The sequence below is a fragment of the Struthio camelus genome, chromosome 1, assembly GCF_040807025.1.
Source record: "Struthio camelus isolate bStrCam1 chromosome 1, bStrCam1.hap1, whole genome shotgun sequence".
In the NCBI taxonomy this organism is placed as follows: Eukaryota; Metazoa; Chordata; class Aves; order Struthioniformes; family Struthionidae; genus Struthio; species Struthio camelus.
The window spans coordinates 55,793,331-55,815,228 of record NC_090942.1 but is presented as its reverse complement, the minus strand read 5'-3'; the positions used below and the strand labels follow the sequence as shown (position 1 = coordinate 55,815,228).

The following is a 21,898-nucleotide window of genomic DNA, read 5'->3' as shown; positions in this document are numbered from 1 at the left end:
TCTTCGGTCCATAAAGTCATGTCTACACTTACAGCACTGTAACAGTACATTTTATAACTATCCTTGGGTTCGGGCTGCGCACCAAATGCCCCAGGCAAGTTATCTTATCTGACAGAGGTCGCAGGGGAAGTATTTTATTGCCAAGTAGCTCTTTCACATAACTTATAAATGCAGCAACTGAAAGACTCTGGAACAGGGGCAAAAATAAAAGAATAAATCCTCATCCCTTTCAAATATCTGGGTGAAAGCTAGCAACTCCTGTAAGAAGGGTTAAGTCATAACCACCTCTAAACACCATCTAATCACTAGTGCTTTATGGTGCATATGGAAGATCACATAATGAACCAAATCACGTATAAAACGCATGTAACAACTCAGGTTTGTGTATTTCTATTTTTCTTAAGTTTATATTAGAAACTGGAACTTCTAAGCATTCTACTTGCAAAACTTTTGCTAAGAAGTGATCTATAGTACTCCTTTTTCTGAGTAACATTTTCAGAAATGTTTCAATATGAAAAATATTAGAAACAGATTTGGATTTACTGCAGAAAATATCAGTAATTACACATCAATTTAGAGTTAAGTACAAAGGATTGGCAAAAGTGACCTATACTCAGAATCTCATGCCTTTTCCAAAGCGCATACTATGATAACGTATTATGTGTTTTCTTTCAATTCAAACCACGCAAGTCTTTCTACCAAGAATTAAAGTACTGAAAAACAGGTGTACTAACAAATGAGACACCCTTTATGGGAAGAAGCACTACAAAGAAAGCAAAACGAATCCAATTTTCCTTGAGGAAAAAAACCAAAAAGCTGTTTAGTGAGGTTCTAGAATCAATGTCATATGAATGTAACAGAAATCAAGGAAAACGTGTCACAGAAAAAGAGCTCTCAGAGGACCTAACATTCCTGGAACTTGTTAAAAATGCCTAAATACAGGGAACAGCATCATCTGAATCTTAAACCAATATAAGATTTGGCAGTTTGGGAGCAGCTCTGAAGTCACAATTAAGATTTGCAGTAAAATCAATGTAAACACTTTATAATTAAGATCCAGTATGTGTGTGTACACCCCCCCCCGCACCCTCCCCCCCCACATTTTAAAAGAGTGTCACCATCCCCTACGTCATTGACTTTAACATCAGGAAATACACTATTAACACATTTGTTAGTAGTAAATTAATACAGGAAAATCAGAAAGGAATTTGCCTCACAGTGTAACGAAGGGTTGTCACGAGTGCTGTGGTGAATCTGAAGCAGTTTCCTCATTTGTCTCAGGGAAACTGGGACACCGAGACAGGCTAATATTTTATGTTCTACACACAGTTTTTCCACAAGCTGAGACCATGTTATACTGTTTGTAAAATATACTGTAGAGGAAGAAAGAATACCTCAACTTTGCCATCCAGCAACTCTTTCAGATCAGCGTTGCTGCAAAGGAGGTTGATGAATCATTTGTAATTGGGGGGGTTGGGGGAGGGGGGGGGAGAGAAATAATCTCAATTCCAAGAGGAAAGTAAATAAAAGAAATGAGACTGAATTTAAAAACCAGGGCAGGGGTAGTAGGGATGATGCTGAGAAAAGAAGGGAGTATTTTCATCATAATACAATTCTGGAAAAAATTTAACACAGAAATAAGAGACTAGAACATCATAGCATATATATTAACAGTGAACTACTAAAGAAAACTGAGAAATCTCTGAAATTCAAGTTGAACAGAAAATTTTATGTAATATATCTTTTTATGTAACACACACCTACATGCACATGTAGTTTACAGCATTAAAAAAAAAGGTAATTGTCGAAGAAAGTTATGAATATGCAATTCTCTCTTCATATGTGATATAATTTTAAAGGTTTTGGTATTATATAACGCCATAGTTCAGTTCATCACATAGAAATAACAATGCTATTAATGTAATGCCACCTGCTTTTCATAAATGAACATTTTATTAACTGGAAAGGGGTGGTGGGGGGGAGGGGAACGGGACACAACACCATCCTCCCTAAAACCTCACAAACTCACCTCAGTGCAAAATCAAAATTAATTCCAGGAGAGTAAATATCCCAGTTCTGAAGATCATTTGTGGCGTACTGACATGGTGCAGACGCTATTATTATTACTATTACAACAGTTTCTACAATAACAACAACAACAATTCAGAGGATTCTAAACCAGACAAACCCATGAAGCATCACGCCACCACAATCATGCACGACGCACCAAGGCGTTATATAATAGCAAAAAAACCCAATCTTAAATTATGGGGAGTGATGTTAAAAATGTGTTCCGTTACGGTGTGTGGGTGTGTGTGTGTGTTACTGTGTTTGGATAATTATATGGCCTGTACTATGTTTTTAGTCATCCATATACAAAACTACGAATTTCAAGCACAGTTTAAGTAACTTTGGAAATTAAAGATTTTTAGCATTTTCCAGTATACTTCAGTCACGGACTGCTTCAGTGTCAGGTTTATCACTCCTTAACAGTTATTAATTCCAATGCGGTAACTCCCACAAAATTGAAATAATTATTCCAGCCTTGCAACGCTGTCATGAAAATTTATTTGACCAGGTACCAAATGTATGTCATCTCTTACCAAGATAAAATGAAAATGATCATAATGCAATAAAGCTAGCAGGTTAACGGGTTCATACTTCACACAAACAGAATTTCATAGGCTGCAATACTTGTTGTGATAGTGTGTGGTTGCATACTTGTGTAATACTCAAATACTCTCAACAGATATTTTATGTATTACATTTATGACAAGATCGCTGTGTTGTCCTAAACCTTATTCTGCACTGTGCAACACTTTCTACAGAACAAGAACAATGCAAGCAAGAAAAATAAAACAAGTAATTGGTCTTATTAAACCTCATGTATTATATACCCTTTCATTTCTTTGTTGCAAAGAGTAGACATTGGCTGTGGTACCCCGGTTAATTAAAAACTTAATTCAAGGAGCCTTTCTCAAAGATTGCTAGTGCCTAAAACCAGCACTTCGGACAACCAATCATAATTCCAATTCAAAACCACACAGAAACACACACTTGACACAATGCTTAAAGTATTTCCCTATAGCTGTGATTTTGCTTTTCTTAATCATACAGTTAAAAGGGTATATAATGAACACATACACACATGCATGCACACACGTGCCTCTTCACCGGTTCTTACTGCTGTAAGGTGCAACATCTACCTTGTTTCCCCCAAAGCCCGCTGACAGTTCCCCAACAGTATCATGTGGGAAGGCCATCTTGGATGATGGGAGATTGTATTATTCATCAGTAAATGTATGTTATTTATAGCACATTTCAGATTAGTCTAATGCAGCTTTTTATAGCTATTATCTGTGTTTGGTGTCATGACCTCATTAGTTACACTGTTTTAATACTTTACTCAATTTTTTTGGCCCAAACAGACAAACTAGTGCCTGCAAAACACGAATTTATTTACTTACTATTGAAAACTGCTCTCAATAACTGGAGATGGCTTAGGTAACACATAGAGCAGTCTCAAGGAAATAAATCACTTTAAAGACAATTTTAAAAGCATCTGAAAAATTCCCAACATGACAACATGCAGCTGAATTGGGTGGCGTTCGTAAGTAACAGAATTAAAGTTAACTGACTCTCTTATGATTTTTAAGCTGTCCTCCTGCCAAAACGTTTGATTTAGAATTAGTCTCAGGTAGAGGTCTCACCTTACTGATTAGAGCTAGTTGCATTTCAGCAGCACAAACATAACCCCAAGGTCAGAGACAAAAACCAAGTATCCCACTTACATATATAATTATGTATGTTTATTTTCAATGACAAAATCATGAAATGCAAGAAATATTTTCATCAATAGTACTTCAACAATATAGAATTAATAGCTGTTTATAAACTTTAGGCCGACATTTTGCTCACATTGTTTCCCAACAGATGCTACATTCACAGTTTGTTATACATTGCCACTAAAGGTATAAAAGTTGTAAATATATTTTATTAACATTTTCGGAAAGGAATTTAGAATAGTCACCAAATGGCTTAAATTAAACTGTAGTCAATAATCAAACAGATCAAGGCATGACAGAAACAACAGTAAACAGATAGGGTACTGGTGTGGTTTTTTTGTTTGTTTTTTGTTTTTTTTTTTTTTACTAGTGTTAGCTGAAATGGTAAAACGAACAGATACAACTTTGACTGAGAAAAGATTTGCTCCATAAGAGTGTAAGGTGAACCCAGAGTGGGGAACAGGGAAGGAGAGGAGACTATTCACCTGACCTGGTGGCTTAACAAATATATCATACTTATTCTTCAACTGATTGATTTCATACCAGCCATTTTTAATGTATCCAACCCCATTAAGTTTGTTCACTGTTATTTTATGTCATAACATAATAAAATTTTTTTTTTTTCATTAATTCGCTCAATATGCCATAGCTCTGTTTTTATATATTATACATAATATATATAAATCCTTTATCTATAACTGGGGTTCATAATAAAATATCTAAAAATCATTATAAAGATTTGTAATATAATTAAAAATGTCTCTACCTCTGTAACAGTAATAGGTATTGTAATACATTAAAAGTGCTTGTCACGTCTTCAAAAATGCAGTCCTAGGACCTGAGGCACTGGGATAGCCACTGGCAAAATGACATTGACTGAATAGCAACCCTTTAAAATTTCTGTGCAAACACGAGAAAGTTTAAGCTAAGAGACTAAAACAAACATAGTAAGACGTCCCCCCTCCCACATCCCCTTGGCCACAGCTTGATTTTGGAGCAAGAAGCAGAGGAAGGCTGGAAAAGGGAGAAGCAGCTCTAGAGCAGAATGATGGCCCAAGCTGCTTACTGATAACTGACTAAATTATCCTAAATGGTAAGCACCTATTTAGAAGCTACATAATTCAGGATAACTGTAGAGATGTACCAGATTAAAACAAAACAAGGCTAAGAGTTTCTTCCAATACCTTCAGAAATTTGATGTTCTGCACAACTGAGATCCCAAAAGGGCACAGAAAAAGTGCATGTAGTGAAGAAGGTTTATCTTCCGCATCTCCCATCGTAGATAGTTTCTGACATTGGGGATGAATTATATAGCAATGAAAGAATAAAAAATTGAACATAACGTAAGCTACTGTGCTAACTTCATAAAAATAAGCAGTTATTAGGATGCTCCTTCAAGTAACAGCAGAGATTTCCAAACTGATCAGAGAAAATAACAAAACATTAGTTTTAGATTCATAGCACCAGGACATAAGCTTCATTAGGACAGAGAGATGTAAAGTTATATATGTGGATGTACTATAAAAGGTTACAGTCATTATCCACTGCTTTCAGAACTCCTTTTCAGAGTCAACTCTAGTACTTGAAATGGGATTTAACCGGTAAAATGGCAGCCACTGTTTAAAAACTCAGTTTAGTTCATTTGGTTAAGGCTAACTGCTCTTTTTTGCCCCTGAAATGAAACCTTTGCACTTCTTAGAAAAATATTTCATTAGAAAATTCAAGAGTAAAAGATAATAATTTCTTTCAAAGTGTATTTGTTATATTCAGATATTTTAAAGTGCATTTTAAATGCTGGTTAGCAACGGTATATTGACAAGTTTAGAGCCAAAGTACATTCTAAATTATAACAAACAAATTATACATGAACTGTTGGTTCATCAACGTGCTTTACCTGTAAGGGAAACGTAATGGGAAGAGAGGAGGGAAGAAAAAAAAAAAAAAAAAACCCGAAAAACCGGTCATCATGCTGTTTGAGGTTATCTGCTGATATTGCCACTGAGGAGTCCAATTCATGTCAATTTTGACAGATTTCATGATATTCATACTATATAACCCATACTGCAATGCACACGATTGATCTGAAATTTTATCTTACATTAAAAAAAAACAAAAAACAAAAAATTTTATTCCTGTAGATGTGACCACAGTTGATTTTACAAAAGAAGCAAATAGTCATTCTGTCTGCCTATCTCAGCTTTTCTAGAAAGGAAATATATGTAGAGAGGATCCACTTAACACTTTGGGCGCAGGATGGGGGGCAGCAGGGGAAATATTTTCAGTTCTGAAAGTACTAGAAATACCTTCTATTACTTAGAATTAATTCTATTAAGTCGTCTATTAAGCTTTCCACTAACGTGTAATAATGACCCCAGCTCCTTCAAAGCAATGCTACTTCTAGCCAAAACCAGGATTATTTTTTTCCTCTCCTTTTCAAAAAAATTGCCCCCATACAAAAATAAAAACCTTGATACACTGCTGTTAATAGCTTCCAAGCATCAGGTTCAAACTGAAGGTAACAAGAGGGCTTTGTGCAGCTAATGACAATAAAATTACATAATTTAGCAAATTAGAAGCCAAAATATCTAATTATGAGCTAATAAACCAGAAGTCAAATTAGAAGCCAAACAATAATTCAAAAGAATCAGAGACGCGTCCAGACTTCCCACAAGAGGAGGGTTTTTGGTTTTTTGTTGTTGTTGTTTTTTCCAATATAAAATCATCAATTAGATTTGCGTCAAGGAACGAAAGAAACTACTCGCTGTATGCCTTTACAGTAATTTACACAAATGCTGTTAAGACCAGAGCAGGCCATATGGTCAGCATGACCACAGTATGCAGCAAGAGAGGACAGAAAGCATTAATTTCTTTCCTGGCAAGGTACTTCTCTTGTTCTGCAGAATAAATGTTCAGCTCTACTATGCCTGAACTACCTGAGACAAAAAGAGAGGATTTTTTTTTTTTTTGAGAAAATAATATGCATCCATCTTGGTGAAAGTTTAGAGCAAGATCTCCTCAAACAGGAAATGAGATTTGCCAGTCTAGCTGAATTATGAGTTGTGTGAATCCCTAAAATTTACAAGCCTACGTTACTCTAAAAAACCCTAGAGGAAGTTATTGCAATTCCCCTATATTTTTGATAACTTAGGTTGCCCTTCATTTGTTTCAATTTTCCTTCTTTCTAGCCACTAGAAAGGATTGCTTTCTTTACCATTTCTATTTTATTTATTCAACATTTGATAAAATGATAATCCTGGATCCATACTTTCCTTCTGCTAGTCATATTACAAATTAATGCTGCAACTAAGTAAATGTAGAATTGTGCAGAAGTAATTTTTGTATTAATGATCATGTCTAATCAACTACCCTGATCGTTACAAAAATAGCAAACAAAAGTACCTGTAAACCCAATACGTTAAGATGAATACAGAACTTTCAAAACCTTTTCATCTTTAAGATGATCCATCAGAAAGTGGAACACACTATGCTAATCTTGCACACTGGAAAACAGACAGTTTGTAATGTAACTAAAAATACAATATCCAAGGCCATAAAAGTAATTATCAGCCATGATTAAAAAAATCTGAAATTCAGGCATCAAGTCCTCTGCTTAGACTGCAATAAAATTCATTCAATATTTGAAAGCCTTTCCAAGCAAGGCAGTCCTCCACAGAATTAGGAGTTTATAATGGTAAATTTATTATTTCAGCTGGGATTTTTCTCTGTTTTGTACACTGCTGAGGAACATAAATACTTCCCTAGTGAACTATATCTCTACAGTTAAGTCCTCAGTGTGACAGATTGTGTGCACATGTGTGTGCATACATACATCTACACACAAAAAATTTCTACACACACTTCAAAAGTACAAAGTTATTCTTATTTCACTTAGTTAAAATAATGGACAGTGTTTTAAATACTGTGCTATTTCTTCTTCCAAACTAGACCTGCCATATTTTGTGATCTGATGACCAGTTTTTCATTTTTACCTACGTTAAGATTTTGTGATTTGTCAGAAGCTCTGACAAAAATTCATGGCATAGAATAGCAGAGACAAACTATGAATTGAGTTAGATTCTCAAGTAAGTTCATTTTTAATGAGCCAAACTAGTCCTCCCAATTTCTAATTTCTCTTCATCAGAAGAGAGCCTTTTTAAAAGCAATTTCATTTCTCTGACAAAATTCACATTCGCTGTCCTGAGACGAGATTTCTAACCCAGAGTTTGGTGGGGAAGAACAGGACATGCTTTTTGGGAAAGAATTCTGATAGACTATTATACTATACTGATACCATGTGAAATGCAATGGAAGGAAGGGGTAGGTGAGAGGATATGAATAAAAACCTCTCTCAAGATAAGCACATATGGAGATGGCACTTCAACTTTAATTATCTGACATAGAAGTAACAAACTTCTCAATCCTTTTGAGGACAGTTTCTCCCATTTCAGGCATAACGGAAACGATACCAACTTTAGCATCATTTATAACAAATAGCGCCTCTGGAGACCAGAACGATTGAAATCTTAGCCAGAAACATGAAAAAGGAAAAGGAAAGACCTAAAATATAAGTCTGTAACCCACAGAGGAAAGCCAATTTAGAAGAAACTAAAACAAGAACAATCCTCTGGAAGGTCTGATGATAATCTGAAGAGAGAGGGTCACAGCGGTCAAATGACTCTAGGTGTTTTCATGCGTACATATATATTTGTAGTGTATTTACGTCTATTTCGTTCAGCTTGTACCTTCTTTGTTATCTTCTTACAGTCAAGTATTTGACTTGTAAAATGCTACATTAGTGCCAGCAGGCATAAAACGGTTTAATAAATACACTCTTCACAAAATATAAAAGCCAAGCACTTAGTGAAGAAAGTTATATAGCTCTTCAGCTAAGTGGAAATCAATATCCCCTTTCATTTTTTAAAATAGCTCTCTTCAGCCACTTAAGAGTGCCAGCTGCCATAGAAAGTCATACAGCTGCCACAGAAAGTCATACAAACTCCAAGTCCTGCTCTGTTTAAATTTCTGTTCCATAGCTCATTTCAGGAGTGTGAACAGGATATTTCTTGCTGAACTATGCAGCAAGAAATTTCCTTAGTGGACCAAGTGAAAAAGTTTTGGTAAATTTTGTACTTTAGCAATTCATTTGAAATCAGTTCCATAACGAAAGCATCAAGTCATTGGTTCTTGTTTTATCACACGATTTATAAAGACAGGTTCATTACAACAGCCTTGAAGGGGACTGGCAGTTAGATTCACACTGGCTATGTTCTTGGAGAGAAACACCTTGGAAGAAGCGTGGTTCGACAGGATGTGACTGTTAGAATTCAGAGCTGTACGACCCCCAGGGACTAAAGTCACAGAATTATTGCCAGATGGCACAACAGATTTCTTAGGAAATAAAATTTTGTTTTGTTCTAAAACAACGTGATTTATAGAAGTGGAGGCACCAGATAATGCTTCTGTTATCACTTCATTTGGAATCTTGCTATACAGATAACTGGGGGCATTATTCTCCATTATTTCTGACCAAGCCCTGTAGCGAACTTCCGCAGCTCCCCAGTAGTGTCTAATAGCAGACTCAGAGCGATGGCCTGTCACTGCCATTATTTCTCTAGGCCCCAGTCCTGCTTCACACAGTAGCTGGATGGTGGTAGTTCGGAGAGAGTGATTAGTATATCGCTGAGAGAGCCTGGCTGCCACACTTATCCTGGGCATCATAGTACCTAAGTAGTTCACACCCATTGGTTCTCTTTTGTACCAGACAGGCTGTTCTTGCATTTGCTCTGATGTTAGCTTTAAAGGATGCAGGTAAAAGGCAGGGGGCTCCGGAGGTAACTTAGACAAATAAAGCTCCAAGGAGAAAACAGGACAGTTTGGGTCCCCTGGCATATCATACATTTTACCCATTTTATGAGGATCTTCACCATTTTTTCCTTTGCCAGGATACCTAAACATAGCGTATCGACGCCCGTTCTTGTCCTTCTCAACAACAAAAGCATCTGGAGCCAGATCTCTTAAGATTTCCCTCCCTCGTTTGGCAAAATGCAACTGCAAATCAAACCACACCTTGTTGACGAGTGCCAGGGGACTGTGCAATCCCAGCACACCAGACTGTTTAATCTTACGCAAGTCCTCAGCAGCTATAGGAGGATGGTGGTGAGTCTCATCCTTTCCCTGCATGCGCAGCATCTTCAGCACACTCACAAACACCATGTTTGCACTAGCAAACTCTTTGTCCTTCATTAAGCAAATCTGACGATTATAAGGTGGCATTTTGAGATGCCGGTTTAAGCCGGCACGCATTGACTTGTAGCTTGCCACACTGTAGGTATTTCCGTCATGATTCCTTATTGTGTAATAAAACTCTCTCAAAATATCATTGAGTTCACTTACTGGGACCAATTCAAAGCTAGGATCCTTGCCATTTTTGGCCAGCCACTGCTTTAATAGGTTAGCTGCCCAGCCAGTCTGCTTGTGGGTGTTTTTGATGCTCTTAGCATCCTCTTCCTCTTCCTCCAAGCCAAAGAGGACATCCTCAGGGAAGTTAAAATTCATCTGTGGTGCTTCTACCGCTTCTTTTTTTTCTGATGAAGTCTCTTCCTGTTTCAACTGCTTTTCGAAACAATTGATCAAAGTTGTACCATCAAATATGCCACAGGTATACGGCACACAGTGAACTACTTTTTGTTCTGAAAGCTGTGAAGTGCGGAGTAATACATAATATTTTGGATTTTACATAACAAAAAGCAGGTGGCATTCACTGGATTTTTCAAATGATAGGGCATGTCAATTTCATACCTCACTAGCCAATTAAAATGCATCAGATCCTTCCTCATTAACCATGGCATTACACATGCTTTAACTGATTTGACTGAAAGAAACCTACAAACCATACACTGTAACAGAGGACTGAAAACCGGAAAGCATTGCATGTCCTTCATTTCCCCCCTCCTTGCTCACCTTCCATTGTGTGCAATAGTGGTATTTAGCAATCTGTTTTTGCAAAAATTTTTTCCAGGTTTCAGGCTCTACCAAATAAGAAAGCTTTTAAAATATGCCTCTTATAGTAAAAGTTAATTCTTGAAACCATACATCTGTTAGACATCCCAGCACTGTATTTCCTACATTTCACATATTGATAGATTTTTTAATAGCTATAATCCACAGGTAATCTACAAAAATTAAGTTCCAAACAACCATTCTTCATGAAACGCCTTTTAAAAAAAGGGTAGAGTGAGGCACACCTGAAAATCTATAATATCAGTTATCTTTGTTTCTATGACAGATGAAAACCAGAATCTTGCCCAGTATATTTTCTTCTTGCTTTGAGATACAATTCAGATTTAATTATAACTTGAAACACCACTAAATGTAGAAATTTTAGCTAGAGGAAATTTACTTTATTCCCTTCAGTAAAGTGATTTCCTGTTAACAGCAGTATAAGTATGAGGTGCTTTGTTAAACATCTGTATGCAGAAAGACAATTAATTACAAATAATTTTGAATAGCTTAATTTCTACCTTTAAATTTCAAAACAAGTCCAAAGTATCTTAGACTTGAGGAATCAGGATGTACTGCAAATCCTCCTTGACCATCAAGTAGTTATTCCTGAAAAAAGTGTTTTTCCTCCCCCTCCCCCCCCCCCAACCTTGACATACAATAATGAAATATTAGAATTCCCGTTCTAAATAGCTTCTGGAATAGTGTGGAAATTAGAGAGTCGCAATAATTTACAAGATGTTTGTAGCTTTCAGTTCAGACTCTTTAAATATAAAACTAGGCCATTTTCTTTCGTGTGCTTGCTCTGTATCTGACACGTTTTCAGTGCTCTCCTGAATTACTAACTCATCTACTTACATGAACCCAATTGGAAAACTTCTGAAAAGATTACCAGAAGCTCATGCTCCCAGTAATACTCTGGATCAGAAGAAGAATACAAATAGACAGAAACTAGAAAGGATGGCGCAAAAAAAGAAATGAAAAATTCATTCATTATGAGCAATAAAGGTAGAAAACTGCTCTCCTGTGGATTGTAACTTTAGAATTTTATAGAGAAGCATAGTCAACAACCTACCTGTGTTGTTCCCTCAGCAGTTCGCTTGTTCGCTGAAGTATCTGTTGGTGGCCTGCTTGTCTGGTTTTCTGAGGGGTCAAGAAATTATTCATTTACAATATCTAATCAATCAATGTTAAATACTGTTATCTACTATATGAATTTGGAGGAAACATTTCCCAACTGTTTGATAGTAAATGCTCAGTACATTGCATGTTTAACATTTTTCAGTCCTGATTTTCAAATATAAGCATTCCAGCTTGATTGTTACTATTTTTTAGAGGGAGCAGCAGTTATAAAAAAGTGAAATGGCACTTTCCAACCTAAAAGCACTATACATTTCCTTCCTTGAAAGTCTGACAGGGTATTCCAAATATTTTATGGACAATTCCCTCACTCTCTAAAGACAAAACACCTCTCCTCCCTCTGTATGTAAACTGACAAGACATTAAACTGAAAAAACTACGTTATTCAACATTTTTACATGAAAACTGACTGAACAAAGGATGCTTAAACCGACTGCAAAACACAAAAGTGAGGAAAGAGTATGCATGGAAAGAGTATATTTGTTAGTTCAACTGAACATTTATCTACACTAGTCACCTAAGTGAAAGTACTTGGGAATATGTGATTCAAACATTTAAATCACAATTCTCCCTTCCTACTGCTTTCCATTTTAACCACAACTTATCAGCAAGAGCATTGGCCCAAAGCAGTGTTTCAGTTTGGGTCGAAAACTAGTAGCGCATACATTATCCAAGACTGAGCAAGCTGTAGAAAACCAGACAAGCTGCTGGTCACACGGACCATTTTTTTTGTTCACCGTCCCCAATTATCACAGCCCTTTCTATTTTACACAACATCAAGATTACTTTAGCTTTACAGCTAAAACTAAATGCAAAGTATATGAATGTTACTTTGATGGAAGATAATATATTTTGACATAGGTAACTTAAGATAGGAAAGTGAAATAGAACTATTTCTGATGTCAAACACTGCTTGAGTAATTTTAACATTATATCATGCCAATAATAAGAAACTCTTGTTATGATCCCAACTCACTCTGAAATCTTGAGGATCACATATTAAGGAACAAAAAAAAAAAAAATTCAAGGCACATAAAATTAGAAGTGCAGAGAACCATCATGACATGGCCAAAGACAGAAAGAAAGCATTTAAAAATAGTTAACCTAAATATCATATTTAAACATTCACTGTCTCAAAGGCTCTATTTTAAATACATTTAAATGCTTTGGAACTAATCGAATTTTCTTTTTTTATTTCCTCATTTTGTTTACTTGCAAATGTTGTGAAAATTAAATTAATGAATATGCTTCCTTTTCACTATGTCTTCGCTTAGAAAACAGCCACGTTATTTTGGGAGGCTATATAAAAATAAATATCAAGTTATTAATAGTAGAATTAGCGTTTCTGATTGATGCTAGCAATAATTTAAAGCCAATTTTAAACAAAACAAAGCTAAGAGAGCTTCTTGGAAACAAAATTGCCACAGGAAGAGAGCTTTATGTTTCCCTTACACAACTGTTCTCTCTTCCTTTCCCAGTGTCAACATTCAAGCATAACTTACCAACTCTGGGCGCTGTAATGGTGGGTGGTTCAATAGGAGCTGTACTACTAAATGCAGAGAGGGGAATCTTCATCTGTATGGGAGCTCGACTGCTGGTAGGATTATAAAGTCCTGAAGTACCCACTGTGGGCAAAGAAGTCCTTGTGGCCTGGGCAACAGGATGCGCAGCTGAAACAGCCTGTACTGCCAATGTTGTCCCTATTGTCCCAGCACTGGCTGGAGAGTTCCTCTGAATACCAGGACTGGGCACAGATGGGCTGCTATTTGGTTTAGTTGGGTTAGTCGATGCCAAAGACACAGGAGTTTTGGTAAGGCTACCAACAGTGGATGGGCTCTGTACAGATATAAATTCAACGTTGCCTGACTGCTGGTTGGTGACCAAAGTCCCTGTGTGGCCTTGCAGGAGCTGAGGCTGGGATGACACTGCAACAGGTACATGCAAGATTACTGGCAAAGACTGCAACGAGACAGACATTGGCTGAGTGCTGCCACTGGGCACCTGGCTAGTGCCAACAACTGTAGCTGCGTTAGCTGCAGGAAGAACTGTAGTTGTCAAAGAGCTGGAGGTCACTGGAGTCTGAGGCTTAGGATGTCCACTGACAACCGTCTGAGGAGCACCAAGAGTGGAAGCTGGCACTGCCAAAAAATAAAAAATAAAAATAAAATTTTTTTAAAGCATTTGGACTAAGTGGTAAGCTTTGCTCCAACGCAACAAATGGAAAAACGTGTTACGTTATTACCATTTTTAAAAGGAAGACTACCAGTTAATACTTTTGTTGTTGTACAGTGATATTTGATGGCCTAATTAAAGATGAAATAATTTCTGTTTGAAAGAACTATAGACAAATGACAGAAAAATAAGATATACAGTGAACTATGACACAAACTTGAATGCATATTCATGAGAAAGCCCCAAGGTTTAAATAATGAAAACACATACATATAGCATTTTAAACACTCATTACAAAGAAGACAGGAGAATTGGTTCTTCAGAAAACACAAGAAAATAAAAGCTAAGTCAGTTATGACTGTCTTTGCTTGCACAAGTAGGACCTTGTATCCAGAAAGTTCTACTGAAATCAAGGATTAATATATCACAGAAGCTATGCAAAAGAATGCAAAAAAATTTCAGGACTGCATCTAAAGATCAGGAACATAATACACTACATGCAGCCATTGAATTCCTATTATGAGATGGTTCTGTGAAAAAGACTCAGCATTCAATATTAGGTAAACAGTACTTTTTAAAACCAAGGATGGTGTAATGTACCGTTACCAGTGTTTTTGATTTTACTTTCCCTGTAAAATTCTAATACAGGAACTCCATTTTTCAACCTGACTCCTTTAAGAAACGGGGCTTATGACTTACATCAGTTCCCCACTCAACTTTTGTGCCATTACTTAAGAGGGAACAGTATTCTATAATGTTCCTGTGCAATAAATGGCCTGTGAGCCATGTGTTCCATGTGCAGTTGAGATACAGCAGGTTCTACTGCCTTATCCAGCAAGTGGTCTGCTGCAGCATCTTAGCTAATTTTTATACACATTCTGGTTGGCCAAATCAACACGTGCATTCCCTTGACTAATGAGCACGCTACACAAATGTAAACTGGGAACATGGCGGGGAGCTGAGAGTAATGATTTTTGATGGCTGGGGATTGGGGGCAGGGGAGAGGGAAGATAGTCCTAAGAAACAAAGTTTTGTTCTGTTCAGTTACTTATTTAATGGAAAGTAGTGATTTTAAGAAGTGTGTTCATAAAGTCCACAAGAAGCTTCTTACCTGCATTCACAGGGGCTTGAAAAGCTGCTGGTGTGCTCTCTCCTACACTCCTCTTGGACTCCAGCATCTGTCTCACTGTGCCAGCATTTCTATGGAATGAAGTTCCAGTTAGCATCTCTCAATAAGTCACACTGGGGTACAATGATTAAGTATAATGGTAAAAACAACAAAGATTTTACAGCTGTTCATCACAATTTGATTTTCAGAAATCCATTTATCCTTTTTTTCCGCCTTGTAAATTTATTTAGGGCATTTCCCAACTAAAATGCAACACTACTTATTCGTACATCTTCAAGTATTTGCGCCAAGTTTGCCTTTCGCTATGAGAATGTTCTCTTCCTTATTTCTTTTTACTCTTCCATTTTTATCAACTATTTCTAGCTACTGAAATAACACGTCTTAGTTTACCAAAGAATGCATTCAATACTGCTCATGTATAACTTATGTAATGATGTTAAAGAAAATGGAATTTTACACATGAAAGAGGAGGGAAAAGGAAGAGCCCTTTCATAAAATAAATAAAAACAGAGAGAGATTATTTACTACATTATGTACCACAGATCTCCTTTTTAAGTTTGAACATGGGATCAATGATGCATTTCCCTTACCGATATGTCACATTGTTTGTGTTCACAGTGTCACTCCCTGCTTTCCCTGGAGACAAAGGTGGGTTTGGTGAATTCTACAACAAAAATAAAACCCACAAGTCAAGTTGCCAACTTACATTTCAATTGTATGTTGTGTTTGTTCATTTTTGTGCAAGATACACATTTTCTGGCGCCAAAAATGCAGACCAACTTGAAATGTTTTTACAAACCCCGAAAGCCTACTCAGTCCTGTCTGCTCGCCTGTCTCTCTCTCCCCCACTTCCTCCCTTTTTTTTAATCAATCTCTTGCCTTCAGGCTTTTATAGTAGGAGAGTCAAAATTTCTTCTTGAACTTTCATGGACTTTTAGCTTCCACTTCTTCACAGTGATTCATCCAAAATATTTACTCTAGACACAGAGAAATACTTCTGTTTGTGTCCTTTCTGATCCCCACTCCCATCATAAAAATGAGAATACAGGGATCCCTTCTCATTTACTCTGGAATCTAGTCATGCTGCCGTATATTACATTTACGTACATACAATTTAAGGCACTTTCATACTGATAACGTATAAAGGAATTTCTGTGCAAATCAGAATTACATAACAGATGTTAAAGTAAAGATTGTATTCTTCAATATCACTGCCTTTTAACCAAACAAGCAAAACCTACCTTCTTTGTAAACACTATTAAGAACCAGGTCACCATTTTTATGCACATAAAATTTCTTTATAAAACGGGATGCAAACATCTCACTGAAATTCTATAAAGCTGACTTGACATTACAGAAATTAAATTCACTTTAAGGTACAGGCTGGTTCAGAAAAACAAGCATAAGTCCAGTTCTTACTTCCTGTCTTTTCTTCAAGTCCTCCCTGGCTGCTCCAAACCGCTTTGTCAATCTAGCGATTTTAGCCTAAATGAGAAGATATAAAACAAATAATAAAAACACCTTCCCCAAGAACCATTAAATAAATTGTACAAACTAAAAGATATGTAATTAAGACATCAAGTCAAAGAGTATCGTTGTATCAGGAGAAGTTATTCTTTCCATGGAAAACAGTACAACTATAATACTTTGCAGAAGCAGGAAGATCACAATGCATCGCAATCGTATCTTGGAGACAATCTGAATCATTTTCATCCTATTCACAGTTACACAAGCGTAACCCATTTTGCATGAATTTAGTTTGCATGCTTACCTAGAAAGCATTTGACCATTTTAATGTCTGATGAAACATCCATATTGAAAAAAGCACCCCTTTTGCTCTTCATATTATCTCCTCTTCCCTCATTAGTTTTATTTCTCTCTCTTACTGATGCACTACATATCACATACACCTCACTGTCAACTTGTTCTACTTTATTTGATGCTCAGGTGTCAGGTTCATATCTGGTCTTTCACTTCTGCAATTACCTCATCATTAGAAGATTCTAACTTCACCCCTCTGGGCTGCAGTTCTTATGACTGACTTATTCTGGAGGCAGTAGCTATGTTGCTTGTTCTAAGCAGGTACTTTTTTGTAATGGAAAAGGTTAGGTTTTTTGGGTTTTTTTTTGTTTTTTTTTAAAATGAACTGCTGTGAAATCACTGAATTAACACTAAAAGACTGAATGCTTTTTAAAACCAGGGAGTTTCACATACCATGATTTTGGAACCTCTGACCTAAGAGAAGCTGCCCCAGGTGGACACCTCGCATCTTTCACATTTTTATAAAGCAACGCGACAGGCTGCAATTGTAGTCTGCCTTTAACTACACATACTGCAATAACAGTTTGGTTATGCTGTACAACTTAGAGGTCTTTTGGAGCACCCTGAATAATAAAACCAAGTAAATTTAGGTTGCAAGTATGTTATCATTGACACATTCCCATCTTACATGAAGTTATTATTTTGACACCACAGTTGATGCCTGAAGACTCTGAAACAAGTATACATGTGTGTTGTAAACAAGTATACTTGTTTTGTGCCTTAACTACTGCCTAGCAGGTGATCAGCATAAAATTCTTGGTTAAAAAAAAAAAAAAAAAGAAAAAAAGAAAAGAAAAGAAAAGAAGAGACCTCTAGGAGTAACTGGTGCAGCAAACTCCATACTTTTCTTACATTAAAGCAGAATGGCCTTAGTATTTGAATTTATCACCACACAAGCTTAACTTTGTCTTTTCAATTCAATATTCTTTGATTTTTGTGATGTTCTTCATCTCACCACTATGTACATCATCTTTATAAAAGAATGCAAGAAAGCACACTGCTTTCAGTGCTAGTCATTTGTTTCCTTACTGGAGCACAATTATTTAGTTTCCAGATGAGATAATGTGGATGATTATCAAGTGATATTTCTTTGAATATTCTACAAAGTCTGGTGCTACTGTCCCACTCCTTTCAATACTTTTCCTTTTTTAATTAAATTTCTGGACCGACAGAACAGAGTTAAGAGATATTTTCATACTCTGCATTTATCTGAAGAATATCTGAATGGCAGAGAAGAGTTGGAAAGTGACTTAACTAACAACAAATGAATTGGCTTGCCAGAAGGAGGATTTGCTTTGGTCTGTTGATGATTAATTGATTGCTTACTTTTTTTTTTTGGAGTGGAGAAAGAGAATTTTACAACTCAAAAGCAACATTCTCCTCCACTCCCCAGGAGTCAAAGTGGCTTCCCTAATAACAGCTACAGGAGACTTACAACTAAATACTGAGGAATTTATTTGAGTAAGACTCTACTATGCAATTCAACACACACGCACACTTACCTGTAGTTCAGTAAGCACAGTTTTATGCCTCTTGTTACATTCTATTTTCTCTATTCGTGTTTTCAAGTCTGACAGAGTCTTGTCAAACACGGCACACTGCAAAGCAGCAAGTTTTTCTTCTAACAGTCTCTGGATAACCTGCAAAAATATTTAACAAAAAAAAAAAAACAAACCCACAATCTCATAATTTAGAAAACCAACTATAAGAATATTCTCAAAAGAACTGTGCCACAAACAAGACTATGGCAACAGTTATGCCCTGTCAACCAAGTATATTTATATCACCAATAAGCACGTGGTTGCACAGCAAGAAAAAGTTTCTGCATCTTGAATTTTGGCAAACAAACGGTCCCTCTCTGCTACTACTTCATTTCATTGCAGTATGATTAAAGCATAAAACTTTATGACAGATGCAAAAAATCTTAACAGAAGGCATTCGCATAAGGTCTTTTGTTTACACAAATTCATTTTTCCTCTCTTGCTGCTCCTGCAAGGGACAGTGACATTCAGAGAATGGAAATTAAAGACGTTCAACAAAACTTTTCTTTTTGATATACGTTTTCCCCTAAACATAAATGCCGTGTTGCCTTTTTTGCAGAGGCTAAAATGGAAAGAGACAACTTAGATTTGTGCAAAGTTTATCACTTTCATTATTTCCATTTTTTCCCCTCCCAAATCATGACTGTCAAAGAGTAAACAATTTTTTCTTAGGAAAAAACAAACAAACAGTAAATATGGTTCAGTTTTCTGTCTCCTATATTGATGGAGTTGCAACATGCACTACTAACTAATGGAATGAGCACATAACTTTTTTCTTCAAAAGCATGGGTTTCTCCACTTGCAACTGATGCAATCAGGCAGGCAATTAACAGCTTTATAAAAATCTGCAAAACACCATGTCAATCACACTCTTGTTTGAAGACAGACTTTCTTTAAAGTTGGATATACAATAGAATATGCCACGTATAAACCTTTGCCACCAATAAATGGCTCCTTAGCTGAGACTCTTTTGGTCTCCATTTATATTCAAAATGAAACTCAAAGAGTTTAAACACGCTTAGTACATTTCAAACATAACTACTGTAGCTTAGTTGCTTAGCTTTCAAATAATATTTGGCCCCTCCTTAAAAATAGGTCTTTATGTTAAATCATTGTTGTTAGCTGAATTTGAATTGTGTCGAAGTTTAAGGAAAAAAAAAGCGTGCGTGGGTGCATAGGGGCAGAGAGTACGCAAGAAAACTTAACTAATTCAGAGATGATAAGAGAAGGGACAAAGCTGTTTTTGCTATCTTCATTCTGCATCGCCACTCTACCTTTTGCAATTTTTGGTCAACGTCTCTTCTGGCTGTAATTTTTACTTGGAGTTCTGCTTCGTAGTCTTCTCCCATGTACCGGCGGCGTTTAGAATGTACGCTGTCCATATCTTCAGATTTAGAACGCTTTCTCCTTGACACTTCACCTGAAATGATTAGATGCCATTACTGGTAAGAATCTTAAAAGAGGCATCTGTAGGATGCTGTAACTATCACGAAGTTTCATTTTTCTCTGGTTTAAGCATTCTTGATTCTGAAACAATAACAATATTTTGGGGAAAAATAAGACATGACATTGAAACAGAACAAAGGTCTCCTTGATCTCCTTATATTGCCGTCCTGTTATTGAGACCTGATTCACTATTAACCAACAATATATCACCTTTTAAAATCACTTAATTCTGAGAAATATGCTTCAAAATAGTTATTGCAGGAATGTACATGACTATCATTGAACACAGGAACTGTCCAATCAAACCCCAAAATGCAAGACCGTTTGCTTCTCACTTGCCTCCAGTTCTTCCTGCTCCTATCAGCGTTATCCTAAAATAAAACATGGCTGCTGAGAAGCAGAGGAAAACATTCTTCTGAAGAAGGCATCTTTTCCAGAGTAACCAATCGGCCAAATAAAACCTCTGTGTGTCATTCTGCCTGTGTCAGCACAGAACTCTTTCCTACCTGCAAAGAAGTTTTAACTTGTACCTCCAACTCTGACTGGAGACGCCTTCTTGGATAACGAGTAAAGTAAAAACCTAACAAAAGAACAGGCTTATAGCAGAACTATTTATAAAAGTTATTTTCCATAGCAATTTTTTCTTTACTTCTATTACATGCACTCTGTGAGTTTTACTTCTAACTTTATAAATTTCTGTACAGTTTTTTTTTTTTTTTTTTTTTTTTTTTTTTTAAGAGCTGCACTACTAAAAGTAATTTTTAAAATCTGCATGACGACTAGGATATTTACCAAAATTTATGAAGGCTTCAGTCCTCAAATTTAAGAGTTTTATAGGGATACAGGACTCTACATCATTTGCAGAATGCTGAGTATTTGTGGAAAAAAATTTAAGAATCTTTAAGGTAAGAATTTTCAGTCTTTTATAGAAAGACAGTTAACAGTGGAAAATGAAGGAAAAAAGGGCTACATCTTTGTTCCATCCATCAGAAAACCTGGTAGAAATAAAAAAGAAAAAAACCCTGCTGCTCTTCCATGTGGGCACCTATGATTACAAAGGGAAGACCTGGAACACATCAAGCACGACTACATGGCTCTGGAAGCAACAGCCCAGGATGTGGGAGACCATGGTAGTTTTCTCCTCCATCCTGATGATAAGGAGTAAGAGCTTGCAGAGAAGCAGATGTATTCTGTGGGCCAGTAACTAAATGGTCGCACAGCTGGAGTTGACAGCAGAGTTTTAGCTTTTATGACCACGCATCCTCTTTGAGGATTAAGAACTGTTAGAAAGAAATGGGATCCACCTTACAAAGAGGTGCAAAACCATCTTTGCCAATGGGATGCCAACCTGGCAAAGAGAGCTTTAACCTAGGAGCAATGGGCAAGGGAGATGATAACCAACAGTGAAATGAGGAAGTGGTGGACGGAGATGGCAAGCAAAAGGCGTGGGGCAACGTGAACAGGAGAGACCTCGTGACAGAGGGGGCAAGCATATGCCCATAAATAAGGAAGTACCTACATGACAGAATCGTGGGGAAAGCTCTCATACCTTTTCTAGGAAATCAGCACAACTGAGTGCTTCTCTGGAGTGCCTGCACACTAATACACTCACCATGGAGAACAAACAGGAAGAATTAGAGGACTGCATGCAGCTGCAGGGCTATGACCTCATTGGGATCACAGAGACATACTGGGATAGCTCACAGGACTGCAGTGCTGCAAATGATGGTTACAGGCTCTTCAGGGAGGAAAGGCCAGGTAGATGAGGAAGGGGAGTTGCCCTTTATGTGACAAGAGTAGCAGGAATTCACGAAGCTCTGCTCTGGGATGGATGAGGAGCCAGTTGAGAGCTTATGGGTTAGGAT

General features: G+C 36.8%; 1 protein-coding gene across 22 annotated transcripts in view; it reads right to left on the bottom strand.

Moving 5' to 3' along the window:
- Positions 1–21,898, bottom strand: part of ATF7IP (activating transcription factor 7 interacting protein) — a 109,746-nt gene that overhangs the window by 20,909 nt on the left and 66,939 nt on the right. For 15 of the 22 annotated variants that reach the window (XM_068940065.1, XM_068940108.1, XM_068940144.1 and 12 more), the window contains 7 exons: positions 19,862–20,007; positions 18,549–18,686; positions 16,645–16,710; positions 15,816–15,889; positions 15,208–15,296; positions 13,427–14,062; positions 11,860–11,927 (listed from right to left, as the gene is read on the bottom strand). In XM_068940065.1, coding sequence (XP_068796166.1) covers positions 11,860–11,927; positions 13,427–14,062; positions 15,208–15,296; positions 15,816–15,889; positions 16,645–16,710; positions 18,549–18,686; positions 19,862–20,007 — 1,217 coding nt within the window. Of the gene's footprint in view, positions 1–4,156; positions 10,398–11,859; positions 11,928–13,426; positions 14,063–15,207; positions 15,297–15,815; positions 15,890–16,644; positions 16,711–18,548; positions 18,687–19,861; positions 20,008–21,898 lie in introns of those variants that run through there. The other 7 variants (XM_068940000.1, XM_068940011.1, XM_068940031.1 and 4 more) reach the window with 2 other exon arrangements.